Here is a 26,730-nt window from a genome sequence, read left to right on the forward strand (position 1 = left end):
TGTAGACTTTGCCCTCTTCCCGAAGATTCAGCTCAAAGGTCACTGTTTTGTCACCATTGCGGAGATCCAGCGCGAATCGCAGAAGGTGCTTGATATGCTTCGAAAAGAAGACTTCCAGGACACATTCCAGAAGTGGCAAGAACATTGTATTGATATGCAAGGGAACAGTGTGTAAACGTAGATAAATAAAGTAATTTCTCATAAACAGAGCTAGTCTAGAAACTTTTTGATACCACTTCGCAGAATACTGACTCCGTTAGGTCTTTCCACCTGTTAGTCAAGAACATACTGTTGTAAGTTATACTCCCTGGTAGTTGTAGAGTAGAATATGCAGAGAAATGCTAAGAGAGACTGCCAGAGTCCAGCTCTGTCAGCAATTCAGGAGAATTCTCAATGGCTATAATGGATGTTTCTAATTCATCATGAATTGGTCTGGAAAAAAAGTACAGGAATGACAGTAGTACTCTGGAGTTCACATGAAAATTACACCTGCATGTTCCTTTGAGAGACAATGACTTTCAAGAAGCTCTTGAAAATGAAGTCCTTGGAAAATAACAATAATGTCCTATTGCTATTAACTTATTTTTTCCAGTGCTCGCAAGAAAACCACAGGCTAGCCATGTCATTCTTCCATAATGTGTAATAGGAAGGATGAGATTTTCTCCAGAAACCTAATAGGGTAACTCCAGCTACCAATCAATGGCAGATGGGGTTACCCTTTGATTTTCAAATTCATCAACACTCTCAAAAAGATGAAGTCCAAATTGAAAAGAGTGTAGAAACTGGATTACAGGCATAGGTGCAGCTTATTCAGCAGCAAGAATGCAATGAACAGGACTACTGTTAAACTGTGAATGAAACTATGTTGTGTATTTTGTTTTTTTCATTCACATTTAACATTGCTTATTATATATTAATCATGACTTGTATAAAAGTTATTTTATTACTCCTTATTTAAGAATTATTATTTAAGTATTTATTCTGAATTTAATCAGCTATTAAATTACTAAACAATAATATGTGTATAATTTATATATATATTGTAACATGAATATTATTATAGTTATCTGTGTACGAAATGAAAGAGTTGATTAAGTAGCTCTAATATTCTATTTATTGTGTTTTTATTAACTCAATGTAGTGGTATAGCCTTATGTAACATTAACGAAAATGTTTACGTTTATTTGTTGTCATGGAAACGCACGAAGTAAACGAGCGCGAGTGGAACAGAGCGTGAGCTGGAAAAAGAATAATAAAGAAAAATAAATATAAGGTAACAAGTAGAGAGAGGAGTAGAGACGGAAATTTTGGAAGTGAAGGAAGCAAGGGTTATAAACTAGAGAAGTGGAAGTAAATGAAAGGTTCTCAAGGGCAGAAGTTAAAAGGGATAATATTTATAAGCGAGCAAAGACGAAGTGAATCTTATAGTCAGCTGAAGGTGAAGTCTGCAGTAGTAATAAAAAAAAAGAAATTAATGCCGTGATCGGATAATATAAAAAGCTGGACGTTCAATGAAGAATTCTGAATAAACCCAGCTAATCTAGAATTGCGACTTAATTCTAAATTGCCCTAAGGAGAACTGCGCAGTGTTTGATTGGTTAATGATTGATAACAAGGATAATTAAAGTAACCTACAGTTGATGTCTAGAGATGTGAAGCGCGATCAATAGTGTTTTAGTTATAACTGTGGATAAGTCTTATGGATGTGTTCTTAAGTGAAATAAATATACTTTGGAAGTATACTCACAACATAATAGATGTACTAGGAACTATTTCTGGTAAGGACTATCATATTGAATTATTTCAATGCATAAAGAATTAAGTGTTAATTATGCTACGTTTAACCTAACTTTAACTGTGGAAATTCTTCGAAATTGAGAATCGAAGATAAGAATTGCTTGAGAGATATTTACAGCTATTAGTGCCTGCGATGTTTTTAAGCTTATAGCATGGCTGAAAGATGTGTGGAAACTGGTTAGATAGGAAATTCTATTATGTTTAATTAAGTGTAGGAACTTTGTGACTCCGAAACTGAGAAAGTTATGTGAAGGTTTGGAAAATTGAACTAATGTAATTGACTTGACCTAATGTTTAACTTAATTCTATTGTTTAAAATTGGAGGTAGAATTTATGTATGTGTCATATAGCTTATATTAAATGTTTCATTTTGTTTATCTAATTATTGTGTTTGCCTGAATTCCTTTTTATTGCACCGTTCACAAAAATTCGAATTTTGCGGGAAACCCAAGTGGAAAAACAAATACTTCGGCCAGAATGAATGAGGAGACTGCTAACTAACTTTGAATTGACCCTGCTATTTTGTATAGACTTATCTAAGGATAGAGTGGCGCAGTATAATAGAAATTTCTCTACCCTTGGATTGGTGATCAATTTACAATTAGTTGTGTTTAATTTTATGATAGTGACTTATAACAAGATGGCGGATTCGAACATGAAGAGAACAATGTCACGACACTACTATAATGGCAGATAAATTTTGTCAAGTTAGGGTTTTAGCTACTATTTGCAGCTGTAGAACTAAAAGAAGCAGATGAGTATTAAAATCATCCAACACCTTTCTTACATGTTTTCACTTGGTTTCTCTAACCAAGGCAAATCTGAGGAATTTTTTTCTCTCACACCAAGAACTGGTGCCATTATAACATCAATGAAAGCTGCTCTCCTGGGATAATCCCCCCCCCCCCCCCAAACTCTTGTGAGTTGACCAAGGCAAATCATTTTTCCACCACAAAAGAGCTCATTGCATATGTCTTTTGATCATTTGCCAAAATGATCAGAAGAATGCTTGGTCTTGGATACCAACAAGTCTTCTGCTCCTTTACCCCCCCCCCACCCCAGTTGTGCTGAAAACATCCTCCAAAATTATGATTCATCTCATACTGCATCGACAATTTTCATATTTGTTTAGCATCTATGGAAGCAAGTATCAATTCGAAACACAGACAGCAAACAAAAATAATACATAAAGTCATCAATTAGTAACTTTTCAATTAGATGGAGGTCCACCAATTAAACAGTGATTATCAATCTATGTTCCTTCATTGTCACACAAAAGTAGATCTAGCCAATATTACCAATTGGGCACAAGCCATATGTTCCAAACTATACTGATTAGGGCGGGGAAAAAAAAGTATAGTTTCACTTGAATTTAGGACATTCTATCAGGCCTGGCACATAAAAGTCTACATACATATTTACCAAGCTACCATGTTATGGCTGCTTTCCACCCTGTGCAAAGAATCAATTATGTGTCATGTCGCAAGGTTTCCTATACTCTGTTAGTACTCTGTGCTACTGCTCTTCTCTCTATAGATTAATGACTTTATGGATAGGATTTGAAGTTAATAATCACTAACCTTAAATCTTACCCATAATAGTACTGGTGATAGTGCAGTTTATTCTTTTTCTTCATTTGATAAACTTTGCAGTGCTCAAAGCATCAGTGAGATGATGGCAATCTAGTGAACTTCAATGCTACCAGAACACAGTCCTGTTTTATTTTTATTTTTTTTTATAAGAAATATCTAATTTATTTCCCCTCAATTTATGATAATACTCAGATCTCCAGGCATGACTATATTTCTCTTTTTGTTTTAATCCTTGGCTAGCTATAAATTGAATATTTTATAATAATTAAATGTATAAGTTTAGAAAATGTACCAAAATACACATTTAATTGGTTTCTATGCTACTGTAAGTACTGTCATATAGAGTTGTAATACACATTATGTACAAGGTTACATTTGATATTATACGACATCAAATTAACATTTTAAAATCAACCATGGGGGGGGGGGGGTGCTTAAGGGTCAAAGCTATATAACTGAGAGAGGTTGGTTCTCCACATAGCCTTTAAAGGAATGTGGAGAACCAACCAGGACTTCTGATCTAATGTCCAATCCTCACCTTCTCATGGTGCACCCTGTTGGGTATCTACCTGGATACTGAACGAACGAGGATGTGCTGGCAATTTGGTATGATTTAGCCAACAAAATTGTATTCTTATTGGCTTAAACCAAAATACAAAATGATGGTACAACATGACAAAATTTCATGCCAGCTAGGGCATCACCTGGTTAAACAAGGCCCCCATTGTTTTCGCCAGGAAACCAGGGCAAACAGAGAAAAGTCAGCTACTGCAACAAATCTGAAAACACACCCCAACCCAACATCAGAGTTAAAGATCAGTACTATCAACATAAGAAGCCTGAATGGCAAAGAAATGAAACTAGCTGAGGAATAAGATGTACCAGATTGACATAATAGGGGTGACTGAAACAAAAAAGACAAAAACTGGTGAGAACTGAGCAATAAATACAAAATGCTATATTCAGGCAATGACAATCAAGGAAAAGAAGGAGTAGCCATAGTATTCAACACTAAATACGAGGTTAATCTTCTTGAATGGCAGGCAGTCTCGAGTAGAGTGATGTGTGCAAATATGAGAATGGAGAACTGGACAATGAGACTTATTTGTGCCTATGGTCCCACAGAAGGTTCTACTAAGGTAGAAGTGGAGGAATTTTTTGAGGCTTTAGAGGAAGCAACTGACACAAAGAAAAAGGAAAAGTTGGTCCTTGTTGCGGATCTAAATAGCAGAGTAGGAAATGATTGTTAGACATACAAAAATAATTTGGGAAAATTTGGAGAAAAGAGCAAAGCTAATAATAATAATATCTGTTGGATTTCTGCTCAGGACATGGACTGGTTATTACTCACACCATGTTCCAACATAAATATGTGCACAAATTCAGATGGAGAGAAGAGGCAAGGAATAAGAAAAGTCTCATTGACTATGTTATTGTTGATAGTGATGTTTTCTCCCTGGTGCAGGACACCACAATGTACAGAAGATTTGAAATTGGAAGTGATCACTATTTAGTCTTGAGCAGGATAAAATTGATGTCATTCTTTTCAATATGACATGTAAGAAAGTTTTAAAGAGAAAAAAAGTTGACCAGCTCTCAGATGTGAACTATAGACTAAAATACACAAGTCAGCTTGTGCTCTTAGAGAATACAGAGATAAATGCAAGAATGCTAAACACTGTGTAAAACTAGCTAAACAAAAGTCACAGGAGGACTTGGGCAAGAAAATAGAAAATAAATATCAAGAAGGTGGTAAGATATTCTGGAGGTTGTTGAAGAAGTTTAGAAATGGAGGAAAGAGTGCTATAAAAGGAGTTAGAGATGATAAAGGTGACATGAAAACGGGAGAAAAAGATATCCTTGAAGTATGGAGTAATTACTTCGAAAAATTGCGAAATGAAACAGGCAGTGATAGCACAGTGGTAAAAAAATACTCAGCAGGCATACATATCCTTACTTGAAGTAGAAAAGCCATCAAAGGCTTGAAATGTGGAAAGGCAGCAGGAGTAGATTATATTCGACCACAAATGCTGAAGTATGGTGGTATAAAAGTCTTACAGTGGCTGCACTGCATAGTTCAGAAAGCTTGAACAGAGGGATGAATTACCGATAATTGGAGTAGAGCTCTCATAGTACCCATATATAAAAAGTAAAATAAAACTGAATGTGAGAATTACAGAGTGTTCCTGGTAAGATATATGCAAGTATACTCGAGAAACAGTTGAGAAGGATTGTGGAAGAGATACTTGCTGAAGAACAAGCTGGATTCAGGCCAAATAGAGACTGCCAGGATCAGATTTTCACCTTATGACAGATAGTTGAGAAATCATGGGAATATAACAAAGATCTGTATTTATGTTTTGTCGATTTGGAAAAGGCATATCACAAGGTGCCAAGCTATTTAATATGCTACATGGGGCATTATATCAAGCAATACTTAGTCTTTATTTGAGTTGTAAGTCAGCAGTTAGAATTGAGGGACATACAGGAAGATGGTTTAATGTTAAATCTGGTGTGAAACAAGGATGTACATTATCCCCTCTGTTATTAATTATCTATATGGATCACGTTATGAATATCATGTTTAATACCACCTTAAGGAAGGTGGTATTAAACATGATATCAAAATTGGAGATGTTAATATCAGCTCTTTGCTTTATGTGGATGATGTTATACTTCTAAATAAATCCGCTACAAGATTCTCTGACTAAATTGAATAACTGTTGTAATAGATATGGTATGAAGGTCAGCAATAAAAAGACAAAGACAATGAAAATAGGCAGAATCATTGAAAATATCAACTGCATTGTGAATGGAGAACCTGTGGAACAAGTATAACATTTCAGCTACTTAGGCACGCTTTTTAGTGAAGATGGTAAATTAAATATAGAAATAGACAACAGAATCAGCAAAGCTGGTATGGTGGGAAGTCAATTGAATAAATTCATATGGAATAAGAGAGAAATTAGTCGGAACACTAAATTAGCTATACGTGACAGTGTTCAAACCAGTTTTAACTTATGGATCTGAGAGCTGGGTCAGAAGTAAAACACTTGACCAAAGACTAGAGACCACAGATATGAGAGTCCTGAGAAAGATTATAGGCGTGAACAGATGGGATCAATGGCAGTATCATATTAAAAACGAGGATATTAGGAAAGAACTTGACATTGTCAGCATCCAGGAATGCGTTAGCAGAGCTAATCTCAGGTGGTATGGTCACTTAAACAGAATGGGCGAAGAAAGATTAGCAAAACAAGTGTTCTCTGCTAGGTTGGCAGGAAAACGACCCAGAAGAAGACCAAGATATAGGAGGATTGATACTGTACAAAGTTCCTTAGATGACAGAAATATAATATCTGATAATGTTGGAGTCTTGACACGTAACAGATTAATTTGGAGGAAAATTGTAGACAGGAAGTTAGTAATGATGTAAATTTTTCATGTAGTATTATCATATCCTGTACACCCCTTGAGGGTACATGGCAGCAATTTGATGATGATGAAATCAACCGTAAGCATGTTTTTTTTTTAAAAATTAAGTTTTTAATTTAGGATTTTCTATATTTTTCTGACTTCTGTTTTCTCCGATCACGTTATTAATGTGTCCAGCAGTTGAAATTACAATCGACATATGTGAAACCTGTTGGACATAAGTGGCAATCATTTGACCACCAAGTAGACACAATATCATTAATTGACAATATACACGTGCAAAAACTGTCAGAGAATATGACGTCACATCCCAGTGGAATTAACACTATAAATGATTTTATTATGTGCGTGACGGATGAGAATGTCACTCGCAAGTGTCTAAAGGAAGGCAATGACCTAGCAGACGGGGGGATTACAAAAAATGATGAGCTGTGCATTTATGGTGTGAAAACACTGGTAATCTCGTTCAGATTTCAGGAGGTGCCATTGCACGATTAACGTTGGGCTTGCGACATATCGAAGAGCAAATGAAAGAAATCCCATGCAGCAGTTTGCAGCGCTAATGAAGCCGAATAATCGAACTAGCGAAGGCATTTCAAGCATTTCACGAAACATGCACTTGGAGGAACAAAATTTAATTTCTTCTCATGGACGAGTCAGTCGCTGCATTCCAAAAAACTCTCTCTCTCTGCAATGCTGGTTTTCTGGCAGTGCCACACAGCAAGAGAAATCACAACAGAAATCATTAATTTATCAATCTCATTGTCCGCATGCAGTTTTGTATGATTGAAGAATTGGTTTAGTTCATGGATAGGGACTGGGATTTGGTTTTTTAAAGCAGAAAATCTTCATGTCTGGAGATGACTCGGCACTTTCTTAAAGAAACGTTCACCCAACATGGAAGGGACTGTCTGGTGCAAGTCTTCAGTGAGTGGCATAATGAATAACCAACGAATCTTTTTACACCAAAGAAAATGAGAAACGTAGCCCAGAGAGAGAGAGAGAGATTCCAAAAAAAGGTCAGATAACAATCGCAATAGTCTGATTTTCTTCTTGTTCCCCTTCACATCCCAATGCTGTCTTCATTCATAAGAGCAGACTAGCTGGAGTAAATACACAACCACCATTGCTGTGAACTACTTTCCTTTGGCTATCAAGGTAACATGTGGAATACAGAGAAAGTTATTTTTGGTAAAGTGACATGTTTATGACGTACAAAAGATGAAGTTCGAGGGTGGATAATACACACTGGAAGGAAAACGAATTAGGCCTAACACTGCATTTAGAGACTTTCCATTTCATGTTGTTTGGTAGAATAAGATGAAAGAAAAATATTTTCCAATCTAATCTTCCCATTTTATTACAGAAAGAGCATCTTTGGTGAAGAATCTTTGTGTGCGTATTATCAAGTACAAGTAATACAAATTATCAGATTTAGAATATAAATTTGCTTCTTATATTGTTCAATATTCTTTGAGAATGTCAGTCTATTTGGATCAAAATGAAGACCGTTGCATGCTGTAGGTATCACAGCAGGTTGCACGGCTCAGTCTGTATCGACTGGGAATTCCTCGCCAGTTTAAAAAACCAAAATATAAAAACCCAACCTTGGAATACTATTCACATTTTGAGATGGTGCAACAAAACCCTCCTTAAAAATGCTTGATGCTACCCGAAAGTGAACGATCAATTTAAGTGATGAACTCAAACCCCATAAACCTACTGCAGTCATTTTTTTTTTTCTCACAATCTCCGTTATGTCGTTTCTAGATGTGCTTCATGGATATTGTTCCATACAACTGACCATGGCTATATATTGTTCAACTTCAAACCTACCAAACAAACTTCTCATTCTGTTTTTCATTCCAATTAGCCTTCTTAACACTGTTCCTCCCCTCCAAGTGCAGTAACCTCTAGTTCTTCAAATAAACACATTAACAGGTTTCTCCTTTCTCATTAACCATTTGTTTATTGTTGTTCTACAGGTTTTGTAACTTCTCTAGAGGAACTAACATATATTACAAAACAGAAGGATTTTCTTGTTTTCCATATTCTCTGTATTAATAAACACTATTTAGCAGTAATAACTATAACCTACCCTATGTCATTCTTCAGAATATACTGAGATCAACACAATACCAACTCCACACAATTATCTAAGTAGGAGTGCTGTCACTTAATGCTTGGGGATCCCTGAGGAAAAACCTTCCATATTTCATTATAAAACCAATTATTGAATATATTTCCATTTTGTAAAAAAAATAGTTTGAGATGTTTTAATTTCTTAAAATATTTTCAGTATTATTTATATATATAACACTAAAACCTAAAATCAACAAATTATTTTGAACATGGTTGGCTAACCTGTTCTGCTTCTTCCATAATGTCAATCAAATGACGTGCTTGTCTCCAGTCATCCCTGGTTATAAGAGTGATAGATTTTCCTCTTTTTCTAAAAGTAGCACAAAAAGTCATATGTGATCTTTTCTTAAATAATTAATTTTAGTCATTGTAATCAAAAGAAAATCAAGTAAATAAAAATTTCCATACAAAATTGCTTAGCAGCAGCACCATATCTGAGAACAAAAACTCTTTAAATGTCTGTTTTATCACTGGTTAGTTTTATTATTATTTAAGAATGATCATTTCTGACTGGTGAGCAACTACTATGGATCATATTTATCAATTACAAAAAAACTTATGAAAAATAGAACACAGTTTCAGCATCCACACAATAAGATATTAGATAAATGTAATGGATTCAACATATCCCTTTCTCTAGCTTTCATAGATTATGAAAAAGCTTTTGACACAGTCAAGGCAAACTAATAACAGCCCTAGAGAAACAATTTTACTGCCATAACGCTGTAGAACAAGAAATCTCAATTCAACATAAGAAGAGGAGTTAGGCAAGGGAACACTGTCACCAAAACTGTTCAATGCAGTACTAGAAGAAATCTTGAAAAACTTAAACTGGAACAATAAAAGTATAAAGATAAATGGGAAATACCTCTCACACTTAAGATATGCAGATGATATCATGATAATAGCTGAAACAGCTAAAGAACTCCAAGGTATGATAGACCAACTCAATACAGAAAGTTTGAAAAAAGGGCTAAAAATAAATACTGGGAAAACTAAAGTAATGTTCAACAAGTCAGCAATAAAATCACCCATGAGAAATCAATTAGATATTGTAGATCAATTTATCTATCTAGGACAACTCTGATTTAGATAAAGGCAATTAATCAGAAATCAATAGACAACTACAGTTGGCATGGACAGCTTTTGGAAAACTAAGTTCCATTCATAAGAGTGGCATCCCATTAAAAAAAAAAAAGGAAAAGTAATTGATCGGTGCTTTTATGATAGTGAGACCTGGAACCTAACAAAAAGACTGGAAAAGAAATTGAAGATTGCTCAAAGAAAGTTTGAAAGAAACATCTTAGGGATATCTTTAAAAGATAAAATAAGAAACTCTTTGATTAGAGAGCAAACCAAGATAAATGACATTCTAACTCATATTAAGACCAGAAAATGGAAGTGGGCAGGCCATGTAATAAGAAAGAAAGAATGCTGGACCAAGGAGCTTACAAACTGGATACCAACCAGAAGAAGAAGAAACAGAGGAAAGCCAAGGACTAGATGAGATAGAAAGAAGTGTCTAAAAAGGGGGAGGCCTTTGTCCAGCAGTGGACAGACCAAGACTGAAAAAGAAGGACATGACAAGAAGTCATCTCTGGAAACTGGAAAAGTTAATGTGGTTAACCAGGGTGTGAGGATCAGATTTTTCACTTGGAGCATGGTGAATGAATGGAAGGAGCTGCCAAAGTTACTTGTGAATGCTATGTCTGTTAATGAATTCAAGGAGAGATCTGATAGATATTTGTGTGGATAGTTTGGATCTTCCACGATAAGTCAGACTCCATGGAGGTGCCTGTCAATAATAAAATCTTGACTGAACAGCTAAACTCCAGAGTATGATTGTTACATGTTGTACAGCTGCACTCAAACCTGGAGTTTTTAAGAAAAAAAATAAAATTTTTCTAAAATTGGGAGACAGCTCTAGACCCTTCTAGCTGTTTGTATATTTTTTGTTACTATGCAAAATAACATGCATGTATAATAAACATGAATTGAAATGTCTTGGGTTAGAGACTCACAACTTCAAGGATCCTTGTTAGTCGTACATTAATAAACAGAGATGTAATATGTAAACTCATCGTGTTGTGTGAATTTTTTTAAAAATAGTTTCTGAAACAATTTTTTTTTTAAATAAAATAGTGGAGGAGGAGTTTATGAGGGGCATAAAGTGATTTTTCTAATTGCTTGGAAAGTTTGTTGGTTGAAACTGTTTACACTAATTCAAAGCTGGGGAAGATAATCAATTGTGAATATTTGAGGAACCATATTCAAGGTGGAACGTTTGTTTCTTCAACAGAGAATGAACATTTTTCTGATGTGTATTTGTGGGATCTTGATCTATGATTAATCTAGTAAGTAGAATGATGTTTAGATGATTTTTTTTTAAATTCTATTTATTTCGTTGGTTAGACTATGATAATTTCATTATTATATAAATTTTAATGCTATTTTTATATTTCAGTGGTAAATATTACTTTTTTATTTTTATTAATTAATAGAAATAATTCATGAATATGGATGAACCAATGACAAGAATAAATCTGCTGCAATTTTATATGAATAATAAATTATGAAAAAATACATCCTTTGATTATAAAAACCATCAGGCAATACAAGAGGACAAAAATCTGTAATTGATAATATTATAACAGGAGAAAAAATATAAGAGTTATAACATCAGTAGATATAGGAAGTGATCATACATTAGCACTTGGAAAGATATATCAAGAAAGATAGCAGTAGAAATTAGATCAAAGTACAAATTATAATGCAATATATAGAAACACAAAATACAGAAAATAATTATGGGAAGAAAGTAAGATGCTTATACAAAAAGTTTACTTTATTACTTGTTCTTATTTGTTAATTTTTACCATGTATATGTAAAGTAGCTGAAAAACACAGTATTAAGGCAAATACTAAGGCAAGTAATGTGAAGTCATTAACTTCTGTATACAAGTTGCTCCAGTACTGAAAATGATTCAGGTGCAAGCTTTTGTTTGCTTACACTTGGATAAAGGATTAAACAAATAATTTCTTGGTCTCTTTAATTTATAGAAAAACATAGTATATCTGATTATCTCTATTAGTAGATTTTTTTTATTACACCAATCCTATACAAAAGAAGTTGTAGACCCTATTACATATCAAAAGGTGTTGTTTTGAGTAATCAGGAAATCTGTTTCAGAGGAAATAGGCAGATGGAATGAAAGAGGAGTAGGTTTACAGTTGACCTCTAAAAGGATGGTTTGTTAGCTGCAAGATCAGTGGAAAATATCCCTACAGATACATTTACAGAAAAGACAAAGCAGAAACATTTATTTGAAAGATAACTCATTATTTTTCAAATACGAGAGAAAATCATAGCCCAGCCAAACTATCCTCTTCTGGATAGCATGATGTTTCAGTCATAAATTTCTATGGTTTAGCAGCAGTTCATCTAAATACTGGTTATACATTATTTCATATCAAATACACATTATTTGATAAGTAAAATTGCTTTATTTAGAACAATAAAGGGGAAAAAAAAACTACTACTTTCGGTAAATCATAGGACTTCATCAGGAGAAAGGTTACATTAACTCATTAAAAAAAAAAATCAAAAATATGTTATAAACTACAAGACTATAAAGAATGAAGTTAATGCTGTCATGTCCTATGGTATAGTGTGGTGTCACAGCTATGGTCTAAGTATCAAGATTTGATTTTAGTTGCATTGTGTCAGTGTACAGAGTATTTCAATGTTTTTACCATGGTAGCTGGTGGTACTATGGCATACAATATAATACCAGGTCCTATGTGACCAACACTAGTCCTGGTGTTGGTCATATAGGACCTGGTATTATATTAAATTGGGATTAGTATTTCATATGACCAGCACCAGTCCTGGTGCTGGGGTCATATGAAACACTAATCCCAATTTATGTTCTTGTTTCTTTTTAATATCCTTAAAATGTTCCAGTAAGTGGATCGCTTCAGAGCATCATGGCTCGCCAATGTAACAAATATTGCAAGAGCAGTGAATTTTCTAGACTCCTGTTGATCCATTTAAAAAAAAAGAAAAAAGCATGGGAACCAATATTCTAGGTTGGAACCAATTTATGTAATACAGTTTTGGTGGGGCATTGTCAAATGCATTTGCAAAAACAAGTAGTACTATGACTAAATTTAACACACGTGAACCACAGTAGTAGGTTTTTTATTACGTAAATATTTCGTCCTAGATATCTTAGGACATCATCAGTACAGTATGGCAATACTAAGAATGACAAAAGAAGGGGAGCGTACGTACAAAGGAATCCAAATTGCATGCAGTGGCGCATTGCGGCCTGAACTAACTTAAATTGAATTAAATTAAAATTAATTACAGTTAAGTTATTATTTTACACAATTTTGTATGACAATTTCCCATACTTTAGGGATGGCAAGAACATCATTGCAGTTTAGATTTGGTCTGTGGAGTAGGGCTTCAGCACTTTCTTGATATAAACGTTCATATTTATATGAAGATCTGTGTCGAAGTTTTGTCCTTTTCCAATGGATCTTGTGGTTTGGGTTTTCAACTCTGTGTTGAGCGAGGCCTGATTTATGCGGTTTGATGAGGCAGATATGGTCTTGATGTTCCGAAATGCATTTAAAAAGTGATCTGCCTGTCTGTCCAAAACAAAAGAGTTTACAGGAGCATGGAACCTCGTATACACCAAGTAGTAGCATAGGTGAAAGTTTGTCTTTAGGCGAGGGGTTACAAGTTTTGGATCTGGTTGATGGGTTTGTAGGTGGCAGCACAATTGTATTTCTTCATAATTTGAGAGCCGTTTGGAGATGCCTTTGATATAAGGTATGAGAATCCTATGGGGTTGTTCTTGTCTAGGTTGAAGTGCAGAGAAATTGCTGATGATTTTTTTTTTTTTTTGAGTTGTTTTGAGATTATAACCATTTAGAGTGGCTGTGTTTTTGATTATTTCCAATTCTTGTTTTAGAGAATCGTCGGAGGAGCATAATCTGTGTGCTCTGGTTACCAATGATTTAATGATGCCAAATTTTTGAGAGGGATGATGAGCTGAAGTATTGTGAATGTAGCAGCCTGAAAATGTCGGTTTACAATAGACAGAGGTGGAGATGGAACAGTCTTCTTTTCTTTGGATGTGTAAATCCAGAAAGGGGATGTCTTGTGGGGATTCTATCTGATGCAAGGATGAAGAAGGTTGATTTTTTCGAAAAACTGAAGTAGCTCTTGTTCAGAATGACTCCAGACTGCGAAGATATCATACATATCGAAGCCAGAGTTTTGGTTTGGGTTTGAATGAGAGGATTTTTTCTTCTAGATGTTCTATAAACAGATCTGCCAAGTTGGGTGACAAGGGAGACGTCTACAGTTTCTTTATGGAGGATATTGGTGAAGAGAGAGAGAGAGACGATGTCGAAGCTAATTAGCATGTCTGTTGTCAGCAGTTGAATGTTTTTTATTTTGGTGTGAAATGAAAATCTGTGGAGTTTTTTATTGAAGAGGTTGAATGGCCTATGTGGGAACGGAGAAGGTTTGATAAAAATTTTGATAACTTGTAAGTTGGGCTGATAATTGAATCAACGACAGGTCTGAGTGGGACGTTTTTATGAAGCTTGGGTAAACCGTATATTCTTGGAGGTCTAGCATGGTATGTTTCGAGTTTTTTTGAAGTTTCTTCATCTAATGACGTTGTTTCATCGAGTAGCTTCTTCAGCTGTCTTTTTGTGGGATCATAGCCCAGTTTTGCATAAGTATTTCGGTCTCGGAGTAGTAGATTCATTTTTCGGTCATATGAAACAGTATCAAGAACCACTGTAGTATTTCCTTTGTCGGCTCTGGTGATGATTATGTTTTTATTATGTTTTAAGGAGATAAGAGCTTTCAATTCTGATGGTGGAATGTTTAAAACTGAAGGTTTGGCATCAAAAATTATATCGAAGCCAACAAAATGAAGTTTGTTGGCTTCGATACTGGGGAGGTGCTTGATGTTTCTTTCAATGTTGTGTATGAAATCTAGATATGGGAGACATTTAGGGGTAATGGCAAACTTATGGCCTCTTGCTAGAACATTTAATTCATCTTCTGTTAGTGGCCGGTTAGATAAGTTTACCATCCATTATTCGGTCGGTAATTTATTGATACTTACTTTACTTTACAAGTTTGGAACACCAATGATATCCTCTCCATCCAAAAAACAGCAGCTTGTATCGCCTTGTCATTGTCCATCAGAATGTCATCCGTGGAGCACACATCGATTAGATCTGGGCAAAATAAAAGATGTTCGTCCGTTTGGGCATCACAGCTGTCATCATCTGCATAACCCCATTTCATCAGATTACTTCTGCATCTGGACACTCCCACTCTTAAGACAGTTCAGAGTCCTCCAGGTGCTATAGGATAGGTGATATCCCTTGGTTAACTCTTCCTTAATTATGGGGGCTTCTTGAAGTTGAGCCGATTCCCTCCATAGAACAAGGCGTCGCTACTCAGGTTTATGGATCAATGGTTTAGTACTTTGCATAAACTATGCCTCGATTTGAGTCGAGAAGCCGTGATGATATGGCCGTACATTGGATGTCTTTCGTCCATCATCTGCTTTTTTTCTCCATCTCACCGGCCACTTGACGTCTTATGCCTGGTAGCGCTATGCCTACTAAGGGATACAGCTTGTTGACTGGGGTTGGTCTTAGGCATCTAGTTATGATCCTAATGGTATCATTTAAAGCCACATCCACGTGTTTCGCATGCCTCCCACAGTGGGCTGCATACTCCCCTGCAGCAAAACGGTGCCAAAGCCGTCGAGCAAAGTACCTCTGGCTGAGCTCCCCACATCGTGCCAGTCATTTTTCTTATGATGTTATTTCTTGCATAGATTTTTTCCTTTTAGTTCCTGGCAATGTACCTTATACCACAAGGTATGATCCAGCTTAACTCCAAGATATTTGGGATTGCTGTAGTGTTCGAGTCGTTTTCCTCTCCAGACAATGTTTAACTGGTGTTTTGCTTCCCTGTTGCGCAGATGGAAAGTGCATACCTGAGTCTTGTTTGGGTTAGGCCTCAGGCAATTGGTCTCATAGTAATTAGAGTATTTCTAAGGCTTCTGTCAACCTCTTCTCAACTTCTTCAAAACTCCTTGCTTGACTGCATATAGCTGTGTCAACAGCATAGATAAACCTCCTCACTTGTGGGTGGGTTGGCTGATCGTTAGTATAAATATTGTAGAGCATTGGGGCTAATATGCTGCCTTGAGGTAAACCATTCTTCTGATTTCTCCATCTGCTCTTCTTTCCTTGCAAAGTTATGTAGAATCGTCGATTCTGGAGCATGGTTTTAACTACATTCATGAGGTGAAAATCTTTCTTTATTTGGTACAACTTGACCAACAGTTTCTTGTGATTAACAGTGTCATATGCTGCTGAAAGATCAATAAAAGCTGCTCAAGTCACAAGTTTCTTCTCGTAACCATATTCGATGTGCTGCATGAGATTCAGAATTTGGCCACAGCAGGACTTTCCGGGACAGAAACCGGCTTACTCGAGTATAAGTTTCTAGTCAATGTTTGCTGCTATTCTTTAAAGAATTATTCGTTCAAAAACTTTATACAAGTGGTAGAGGAGAGAAACAGGGCAAAAATTCTTCGACTCTGTAGGTTCCTTTCCTGGTTTAAGCAAAGCTATCACTTGAGCTTTCCTCCATAATTTGGACAACTGAAGAGATTCTACACACCTATTCATCAATTTCACCAGCCATTGGATGGTTACTGGACCGAAACGCTGTATCTGTTCTGTCCGAATGTCGTCCGGGGCCAGCAGCTCTATTCTCTTTCAAGGTGACATAGCTTTTCTTAGTTCTTCTTCGGAGGACGGAGAGACTAATGAATTAGTCTTAGCCTCTTTAATGCGCATAAGATTGGTTTTCAGTATCTTCTTGTCTGTCCTGCCATTCAATAATAGCTGATAAGTGATCTGGTTTGGCGTGACCTCTGTTACGTAAACTGGACTTTTAGTTGGATCGTTGCTTAAATTCTTCACCAGTTTCCATATTCGTCTGCTGTTCTGTTTCACATCCAAATCCTGCAGTAGTTTCATCCATCTCCTCTTACTACCATCCATGAGTTTGTCCATCAGTTTTTTCACCTGCCTCAATCGTGTCTACAGCGAAAGGATCCTTGTCATATCTGATTTTATATTCTTTTAGTTGTTCCGTCTGGTCTTCATTAAGGCTAGCGATATATTGAGTTCTGCACCCTCGTGGTATGTGCTGCTGAGATACTATTTTGATGGTATTCACGAACTCTTCACAGTTACTTGGATCCGCTTCAGGAGTGTTTACTGTCTGATCGAGTTCCTTCACAAATCCGTCCCATCTTGCTTTTTTAAAATTAAACCGTCGCTTAAAAGGTACTATCTCTGGATTGATAATGGCTCTGACTTCACAAGTAACAGGTCTGTGTCGAGTTCTTGGTATCAGCTCTTCTACTATATTCGTCGCCTGCACAGCTACTTGTTCACTGATAAAGATGTTATCTGGATTATATCCTCTTCACCACCTTCCACTATTGAATGATGGTCTTAACTTGGGATCATGGAGCAGCTTCAGTTCTTGTCTCTCAGCCCAATTTTCCAGCTCAGCACCATTCTTGTCAGTCATTTTGTAGCCCCATGTTAAACTCTGATAATTAAAGTCTCCAAGTATTATTTTAACCTTCTGGACATTAAAGTTGGCAGGTTCTTTGAAGACGAAATCTTCATTAAGATTTATTGATATTTTTCTTAGATCGATTTAACAGGTTCAGGTATTTTTTCTGTAGGTTAATATTGCTTTTATCAAAAGCTTTGATCTCTGAGTTTTTTGAGACACTAATAATCACTTGTAGGAATTCTTGATTTAGTGTGTTTGACAAATCTGAAATTTGAAAAATTTTGAATACAATCTCGCTGCCACCTACAAACCCATCAACCAGATCCAAAACTTGTTACCCTCGCCTAAAGACAAACTTTCACCTATGCTACTATCTGGTGTATACGAGGTTCCATGCTCCTGTAAACTCTTTTGTTTTGGACAGACAGGCAGATCACTTTTTAAATGCATTTCGGAACATCAAGACCATATCTGCCTCATCAAACCGCATAAATCAGGCCTCGCTCAACATGGAGTTGAAAACCCAAACCACAAGATCCATTGGAAAATGACAAAACTTCTACACAGATCTTCATATAAATATGAATGTTTATATCAAGAAAGTGCTGAAGCCCTACTCCACAGACCAAATCTAAACTGCAATGATGGTCTTGCCATCCCTAAAGTATGGGAAATTGTCATACAAAATTGCGTAAAATAATAACTTAACTGTAATTAATTTTAATTTAATTCAATTTAATTTAGTTCAGGCCACAACACGCCCTTTCTTTTGTCATTCTTAGTATTGCCATACTGTACTGATGATGTCCTAAGATACCTAGGACGAAATCTTTATGTAATAAAAAACCTACTACTGTGGTTTACGTGTGTTAAATTTAGTCATGAATTCTCCACAGGTTTCTCTATATAATCAAGTAGTACTGTGGAGTGTCCATTTCCCTTATGCACCTGAACTGCGCATAACAAGCCCTTCCTTCATAAAGCCATGATCCCCATAGTTATCATAATCCTAATTCACTTATTCTCCTGAATTCTGCCTTTAACCAACTTTCCTAATACCAGAGCCACCACTCCTAAAATAATGATCAGTCTTCAGTGACAAACAATAACAAAAAGAATGAAATAAATAATGACATTATTCAGTGAGATTTTGTAATATCCTAATTATATGCAGTTCATAAACTTCTATTCATGTCACTGTAATATTTTCACCTGGATGCACCACCCTTGAAAAGTGGTTACTCAGTAATTCAAACAATCTGTCATCTTTTTTGTCATCAGCATTCATTACAGTTATCCAAGCATAGAGTCACTGCACAGAACAACAGCTAAGATGTGGTTCGATCAAGACTAACTTATTCAGCAAATCAAATTCTTTATGCTTACTAGTCAATGTTATTACCACCTTTGCTATTTGACTAGTTATATAAGGTACCTCCCAAGTTCTTGTCATCTAAAGCAAAGCTTCTTAAACTGTGGGTCACTAAAAATTTGGCAACAGTAAAAGGTTTCTGAATGCGCAACGACCAAAAATTAATAGATTCGAGGCTATCGTTTGTAATTCTTCATGTAAATGATAAAATTAAATGTATACCAAAGAATTATTTTTAAATAAATTTCTTTATGATTTATTATCAGCAAATGTTTGATTTGTATACCTATTTTATATACCCGGGGTCACGTAAAAATTTCTCAGGTGAAAAAGGATTGTGAGTGGAAAAAGTTTAAGAAATGCTGATCTAAAGGACACTTGCTTAATGTGCTGTTCAATCTGACTACTAAAGTTATACAGCTTTTCAACTCTCCAATCTAAGAGTGTAAAAATTTTGCAAAAACTCAACAACAAGAAGTGGCAGAACAATTGTCTAGCTGTGCCAGACAATTGTTCTGCCATGTTCTGAATAACTCCATTGTCATCATTACAATACACAAAATTCATATTTGTTTATGGTAATCAAATAACTATCATTTTCAATGACTACCTCACGAATAACGCATATACAGAATTACTAGGATTGCACGCATGCACACACACAGTAATTCCTAGGCCACTCATGATAAAGGTTTTAAAAAAAATGCACTTGAAATTATTACATAAAACCATGTTAAAATTAATAATGATAAACATGAAGGACATTAATCCATCATTACTATAGCCAGAAAAAAATGAAACTAGAGTTTCAAAATCTACCAGAGAGTTTACAAGAATGTAACCTTCAGCCTTGGAATTGCCTATATCTGAACTGCTACAGACTGCCCAGGAATCCATATACTTGCATTTAATTATGGCTTTTAGCGATTATTTTTGTTGGAGGGTGGTAATGAGTACAATGCATTGTCAAAGCAGGTGCGAAATGTTTGTTAATGAATGAATGAATGAAGGAGAGGCGTGATATCAATTGTGTCGATAACAGTTATCGGGAGAATTCTATGATGAGTCCTCATATAGTCGAGAACTTTCACTTTTTCACTTAAAGCAGTGCTTCCCAATCTTTTTTGAGTCATGATCCCCTTTTATCATAGCCAAGTAACCTGCAACCCCTGACACATTTGCATAAAAAAGCATTTTTAATAGGGTAAAGAAAACACATTAAAAATAAAATGTTCAGAATATAATTCTAATCTAATAATATAATTCTAACCTAACATTTAATGAGTTGAATTAAAATATAGCTGAGTTAAAGTCAATCTCATGTGATCCTTAATATTGTCTGTTTCTTGCCTTTCTTTTGATATGAAGAAGCATTGAAAATCCACTTTCGCAGAGATATGTAGAGGCAAATGGAAGTAAAACTCGAAATGCATATGTGTAAAATTGCAATTTTATTTTATGTACCATGTATTTTAATCTACTGTAATCATACTAAGATCGAATTAGAGAATGTCTTAAAAGAGGAATTTGTTAATATTATTTAAGCCTCATTTCAGCTGTATAGAGTGATTGTGAGTCACCAGATAGAAATTAAGTAACAATTCTTAGAAGGTATACAACTACATGTGTCCAGCGTAACGGCAGAGGCAGTAGCTTATGAGGAAGGTACGTTGATGCGAATTATGTGAATACAAGAGTATAACAGCAAAGGGGAGAGCAAGGGACGAACCCAAGAGGAGAAAAAATATAGGTCGTGTGCAAAGGGGACTCTGAAAAAAGGGGGCGCTCGAACGAAGAATATAAGGGAATGAGTACCATATTGGCTCCCTCTTGTCTTATCGTCTTCCTGGTTCGGAAGTTAGTCGGTGGATCGAATAAGGGGGATGAAGCGTCAGTGCTATGATGTCGGACGGCAAGTTTTCCTGAGAATGCTGTAGGATTCCATGCAGAGCTGAAGGTGAGATTTCCAGCCCTAGCAGAATCAAGCCCTCGCAGAGAAGTCCCATCGAAAGGAATAGAGATGTTTCTTGAGACGCAGAAAATCGAGTCCGTGATCGGCAGTAATTATGAAGATAGCATAGCCCCTATGCTGGCGTAAGGACAGCCAATAAACAAGAGGTAACCAGACGTACACGTGGTGCTGAAAGACGTCAGGAAAAAGTTCGATAAAGTAGAATCACTCTATTATGTGTTTAGAATTCCTTGGAAGAGAGAAAATTATATGTGAAATGTAAATTATGAATATTATTCTAAAGAACTTTGTGGACAGACTCTAATTAGATAGTTAACCTCCTTTTGGAATAAGAGGGATTGTTTGGAAGAAGTCTTTTGTGTTGTATGTGATGGAGTTAACTTAACGAGATTAGGATTTGGATTTTTAGTAACTGAGTAACATTAGAATGTTTGTTTATATTATCTTATGAATAGCTTGCAGAAGGGAATTTTAGCTTAACATCATATCATTTGCAATCTATCCCAATTTTCAATTACTGTGTTTCACGATGTTTTATAACCTTTGATTTAATTTAGAGTATGTTAATCTCTTAACTTGAATTTCTTTATTCAGTGTTGAGTCAAATTGAATGTGTGAATTTTTTTGTGTATTTTGTTTTGATATTCCAATAAACATGTCATATTTACCTAAACCTGAGTCATGCCTGATTACGATTCCAAAATACCACTTATAAAAATAGAACCTCTTTTGGCGGGAAGGAATTAGAAAGTGTATATAATTATAGATTTAGGTCACGACTGCAGTCTGAATCTATAAGGCCATGTTAAAAGTATATTACTGTGTAAGAATGCCTCAGAATCTAATATCTCCCTGAGCAAGGATCTTTTCTGCTATAGGATGTTTCCTGAAATTGAATGTGTGAATTTTTTTGTGTATTTTGTTTTGATATTCCAAGAAACATGTCATATTTACCTGAGTCATTTTGGCTGGCTCAGCATAATATAAATTTGCCAGTGTCTGAAGAGGAAACAATCCTAGATGTAAATGTATTAGGCCCGATATTTAAAGAAGTGAATTAGCGATTGAAAGATAGAATAGGAAGATATAAATCTGTAAAACAGAGAAAACAACAACATAACAATGGTGACATTTGGATATGACTGATACATAGCACACCAGAACTGAGTCAGCAATTTTTCTGAAAACAAATTACATGCCTAGGAACTGTTATGCATATCCAAGAATTCATCCTGTACTTCATTGGGAATGCTGATTAAATTCAGGAAAGCAGACAATGGATTTCATACCAGTGCAGCAGCTTCTTCTGTAAGCTAAAGGAAGCACTGCTGAAATTCCTTTTCAAGTTGTCTATAATTATTATTATTTGTCACCTCCAGGGAGTCCAAAGACTCATCGACGGAGGGCATCGACTCTACAACTCTGTCTCCACCACTCACAATCCACCAACTGACCGCAACTACACCAATACCATCTATCGCCAACCACCACCACTGGTATTTCCACAGACAATCACAAACATCCATGTCGGGATTCGAACCCACAGCCTTTTGACTGGGGAGCGGATGTGCTAACCACTCAGCCAGCCAGCCAGGCTTTCAGATTCTCATCTAGTTCACCTTCAGATTCCTCTACCACACACTGCAGAGTTTTTCAAACATGAAATTATCTAATTTCAAGTCCTGAAGTTTTAAGTTTTGCTTATTTAGCTGATCTAAGATGTCTGCTAAGTAGGCAACTCTTTTCTTCCAAACTTCATTATTAAAGTAAGCCACAAGGTCATGTTTCCCTTGCACTTCCAGGAACAACTTGATTTCATCTTTCAACTCAAAGACCATGATTGACAAGACTTCCTTTTGACAAACAGCATACAGTAATGTAGAAAAGAAGAACCTTATAATCAGAATTCATATCATTAGAGGTCTTTAAACAGATGGGTGTTGAAGTCTCCAGATTTGATGTAATTCACAATTTTGAAAAGATAATCAAGTACCTCTTGCAGAGGAGCTTTGAGTGTCTTCGATATACTCTTACTGGAAAGAGCATATCAGTGAATCATGCAGGGAATGCCCTTTGCTTGGCAAGCAAGTTCTTTCATTTTGTCTGAAAGCCTGACCTTTGACCCTAGCATAGCGGGTGCTCCATCTGTACAAACCCCACAGACGTTTTTACTATAGTCCTCCAGTTTCAAAAAAAAAAAAAAAAAAAAAAAAGATTTTTTTTTCTCTCCATAATATCATTACCTTTTGTAGTAGTTTCAAGTACACTACAAAAGAGGAACTCTTCTTTGATGTCATCTGAATGAATATATTTCACGAAGACAAGCAACTGAGAACATGAACTTGAAAAGAAAACAATGGAGAAACTTTGATTTCGTTTAAAACCCACTCTTTCATGTCTATGGCATATCTGAAATGAAGCTCTGAATAGTGCTACTGGACAGAGATATTTGTCACATCTTTATCTCACTGGCTTTCTCAAGTATTAACAGTCTTTATTCAAACATTGAGACACTGATTGAAAATGAATTTTGAATCATAGTATATACTTTTTTCAGTTTACTATTTGTAACATAGAATTTTATTCTAATGATAACACTGCATTTCTATATTTATATTTAGAGAGCGAATCAAAGGCCGTCACAGTGGAAATATAAAAAAATATTAAAGGACCACCATAGCAAATAATTAAAATAATATAAAATGTTTATTATGTATGAACACGGCGGGCTTTTGATATTTATGTATCTGCTGTGGTGGACCTTAAGTCACTTTCCTTCATTTATCAAAAATCAGTGTTACAACCAGTAGTAGAATATTGTAGTGTGTAGCCATGTTGAAATAAATAAGTGTTGAAAACCTTTGTGGTGAAATTTCCTATAAAAACAATTGCAGCTAAAAATAACTGTGACAATCCCCCAGAAAACACTTTGCAACCTCCTTAGAGGTCACAAGCCACAGGTTAGGAACCTCAGACTTAAAGGAAGCACATTATAGCTTCTCTTTGGCATATCAGAATTGCTAGCATTCTTATCCTTGCACTTTGGGGCCATTATTAAGTAAAATAAGGGATACCTGAACACAAGCACTGTGAAACTATGACAGTAGATCTGATAACGGAAACAGCTACCAAGTGACTACTAAGGCAGGTAGCATATACAGTTCGGCATGGATATGCTGGACAAAGGGATGATTCAAGTTCCGAGAGGGATGACACAAGATTTCATTATGCTACTCAGAATGGCACACAGTTTAAAACTTATGAATTCTTTATATCTAGAATTTTCCATTAATTGCTTCGGACCAGGCTTAAGTGTAGGTAACTGAAACTACAGAAAGCAAAACCACGATTAAATGGGGACCTGTATATACATTTAAGTTTTGTCAATTTGGAAAAGGCATATGACAAGGTGCCAAGAGAGAAGCTATTCAATACGCTGCAGTTATATGGTGTCAGTGGGGCATTATATCAAGCAATACTTAGTCTTTATTTGAGTTGTAAGTCAGCAGTTAGAATTGAAGGAAGTACAGGAAGATGGTTTAATGTTAAATCTGGTGTGAGACAAGGATGTACATTATCCCCTCTGTTATTCATTATCTATATGGATCACATTATGAAGGAATGTGGTATTAAACCTGATATCAAAATTGGAGATGTTAATGTCAGCTCTGCTTTATGCAGATGATGTTATACTTCTAAATAAATCTGCTACAAGTCTGCAAGATTCTCTGACTAAATTGAATAGCTGTTGTAATAGATATGGTATGAAGGTCAGCAATACAAAGACAATGAAAATAGGCAGAATCGTTGAAAATATCAACAGTGTTGTGAATGGAGAACCTGTGGAACAAGTAAAACATTTCAGCTACTTAGGCATGATTTTTACTGAAGATGGTAAATTAAATATAGAAATAGACAACAGAATCAGCAAATCTGGTATGGTGGGAAGTCAATTGAATAAATTCATATGGAATAAGAAAGAAATTAGTCGGAACACTAAATTAGCTGTATACAAGACAGTGTTCAAACCAGTTTTAACTTATGGATCTGAGAGCTGGGTCAGAAGTAAAATACTTGACCAAAGACTAGAGACCGCAGATATGAGAGTCCTGAGAAAGATTAGAGGCGTGAACAGATGGCATCAATGGCAATATCATATTAAAAACGAGGATATTAGGAAAGAACTTGACATTGTCAGCATCCAGGAATGCGTTAGCAGAGCTAATCTCAGGTGGTATGGTCACTTAAATAGAATGGGAGAGGAAAGATTAGCAAAACAAGTGTTCTCTACCAGGTTGGCAGGAAAACGACGCAGAGGAAGACCAAGATATAGGTGGATTGATACGGTACAGAGTACCTTAGACGATAGAAATATAAGATCTGATAATGTTGGAGTCTTGATAAGTAACAGACTGATTTGGAGGAAAATAGTAGATAGGAAGTTAGTAATGATGTAATTTTTTCATGTAGTACTGTCATATCCTGTACACCCCTTGAGGGTACATGGCAGGAATTTGATGATGATGATGTTGTATATACATCTTTTATTTCCCTTTTATAAAGGTGTTACAAAACAGAGCTCTACTCTAATCCACTGGAAATCAACTCAGCATTCCAATTTATGCAGCATATTCACTACAAAATATTTGCGTGTACACTGCTCTTTCTGAGCAGTGTACACTGCTCAGAAAGAAGTCAACAGTAAGGCGCATAATGTCATGTAATGAGTTGAATATTGAGATTGTCAACAATTTGATTAATTGAGATGGAACTGCAGGGAATCAATTGCAAGTGCTACATGCAGTGAACGATCCGTCACAAGCACCGAACGTTCCCACAGGGTGCTACAAAGGATATGTAAACACAGTCATTTGTTGACTGACAGGTTGAATGCAGATTTACAAATATCAACTGGAACATAATTCTGCACAAAAACATTCAGAACCGAGGTTCATAATATGGGTTTCCATGGGAGGACTGCAATATGCAAGTCCCACATTACCCGAACCAATGTGCAGCGTCATCTTCAGTGGTGCAAAGAACATGTACAGTGGGACATGGAAGCTTGGAAAGCTGTGATGTGGAACAACGAATATTGCTACACCCCTACCAAGAAGATGGACAGGTGTGGATGTGGGTGCCCATTGAATGTCTCTTACCAGAGTGCATAACTCCAACTATGAAATTTGGAGGTGGCGGTGTGATGGTATGGTACTGTATTTTCCTGGTTTGACCTGAGACTTCTGTTTGTAGTGCCACAAACATTGAACTCCAAAAGGAACCTGAAGCTTCTGAGTCAACGCTTCCTAATTTGTGGCATTTCTATGGAAGACCATTGTCTCTTTCAGCAAAACAACACACCACATCATAAGGCTGCTACTGCAACTGCATGGTTTTTGGACATGAACATCACCAAACTTGACTGGCCTCCACAAAGCCCTGAACTCAACCCTACTGAACATCTGTGGAATGGAATGGAGCATTGGGTGATGTCAAGGGGTGTCCACTTCACAACAGTCCTGGACCTCATTAAATGCCTACAGGAAAAATGGTCCAAAATTTGCATTGATTACTATTGTACACTTGTGGAAAGTATTCCCCATAGGACTACTTCAATCATCATCATGAAAGGACATCCTACATCTTATTAAGGTGGGTGCCATGGCTTTTTTGTTCCTCACACTATGGTGTCTGTTGATTTTTTTCCAATAAATGCATATTTGTATAAACAATCAGATTAATAACCAGTTTCTTTCCAAATGGTAATTCT

General features: G+C 35.9%; 1 protein-coding gene across 1 annotated transcript in view; it reads right to left on the reverse strand.

Moving 5' to 3' along the window:
- Positions 1-26,730, reverse strand: part of LOC150095203 (putative ATP-dependent RNA helicase DDX43) — a 282,514-nt gene that overhangs the window by 6,680 nt on the left and 249,104 nt on the right. The window contains exon 19 of the mRNA XM_090409697.1: positions 9,189-9,276. Coding sequence (XP_090265823.1) covers positions 9,189-9,276 — 88 coding nt within the window. The remainder of the gene's footprint in view (positions 1-9,188; positions 9,277-26,730) is intronic.

The sequence above is a fragment of the Typopeltis vanoorti genome, chromosome 20 (assembly GCF_054136105.1).
Source record: "Typopeltis vanoorti isolate ZY-2024b chromosome 20, IOZ_Tvanoo_1.0, whole genome shotgun sequence".
Taxonomy (NCBI): domain Eukaryota; kingdom Metazoa; phylum Arthropoda; class Arachnida; order Uropygi; family Thelyphonidae; genus Typopeltis; species Typopeltis vanoorti.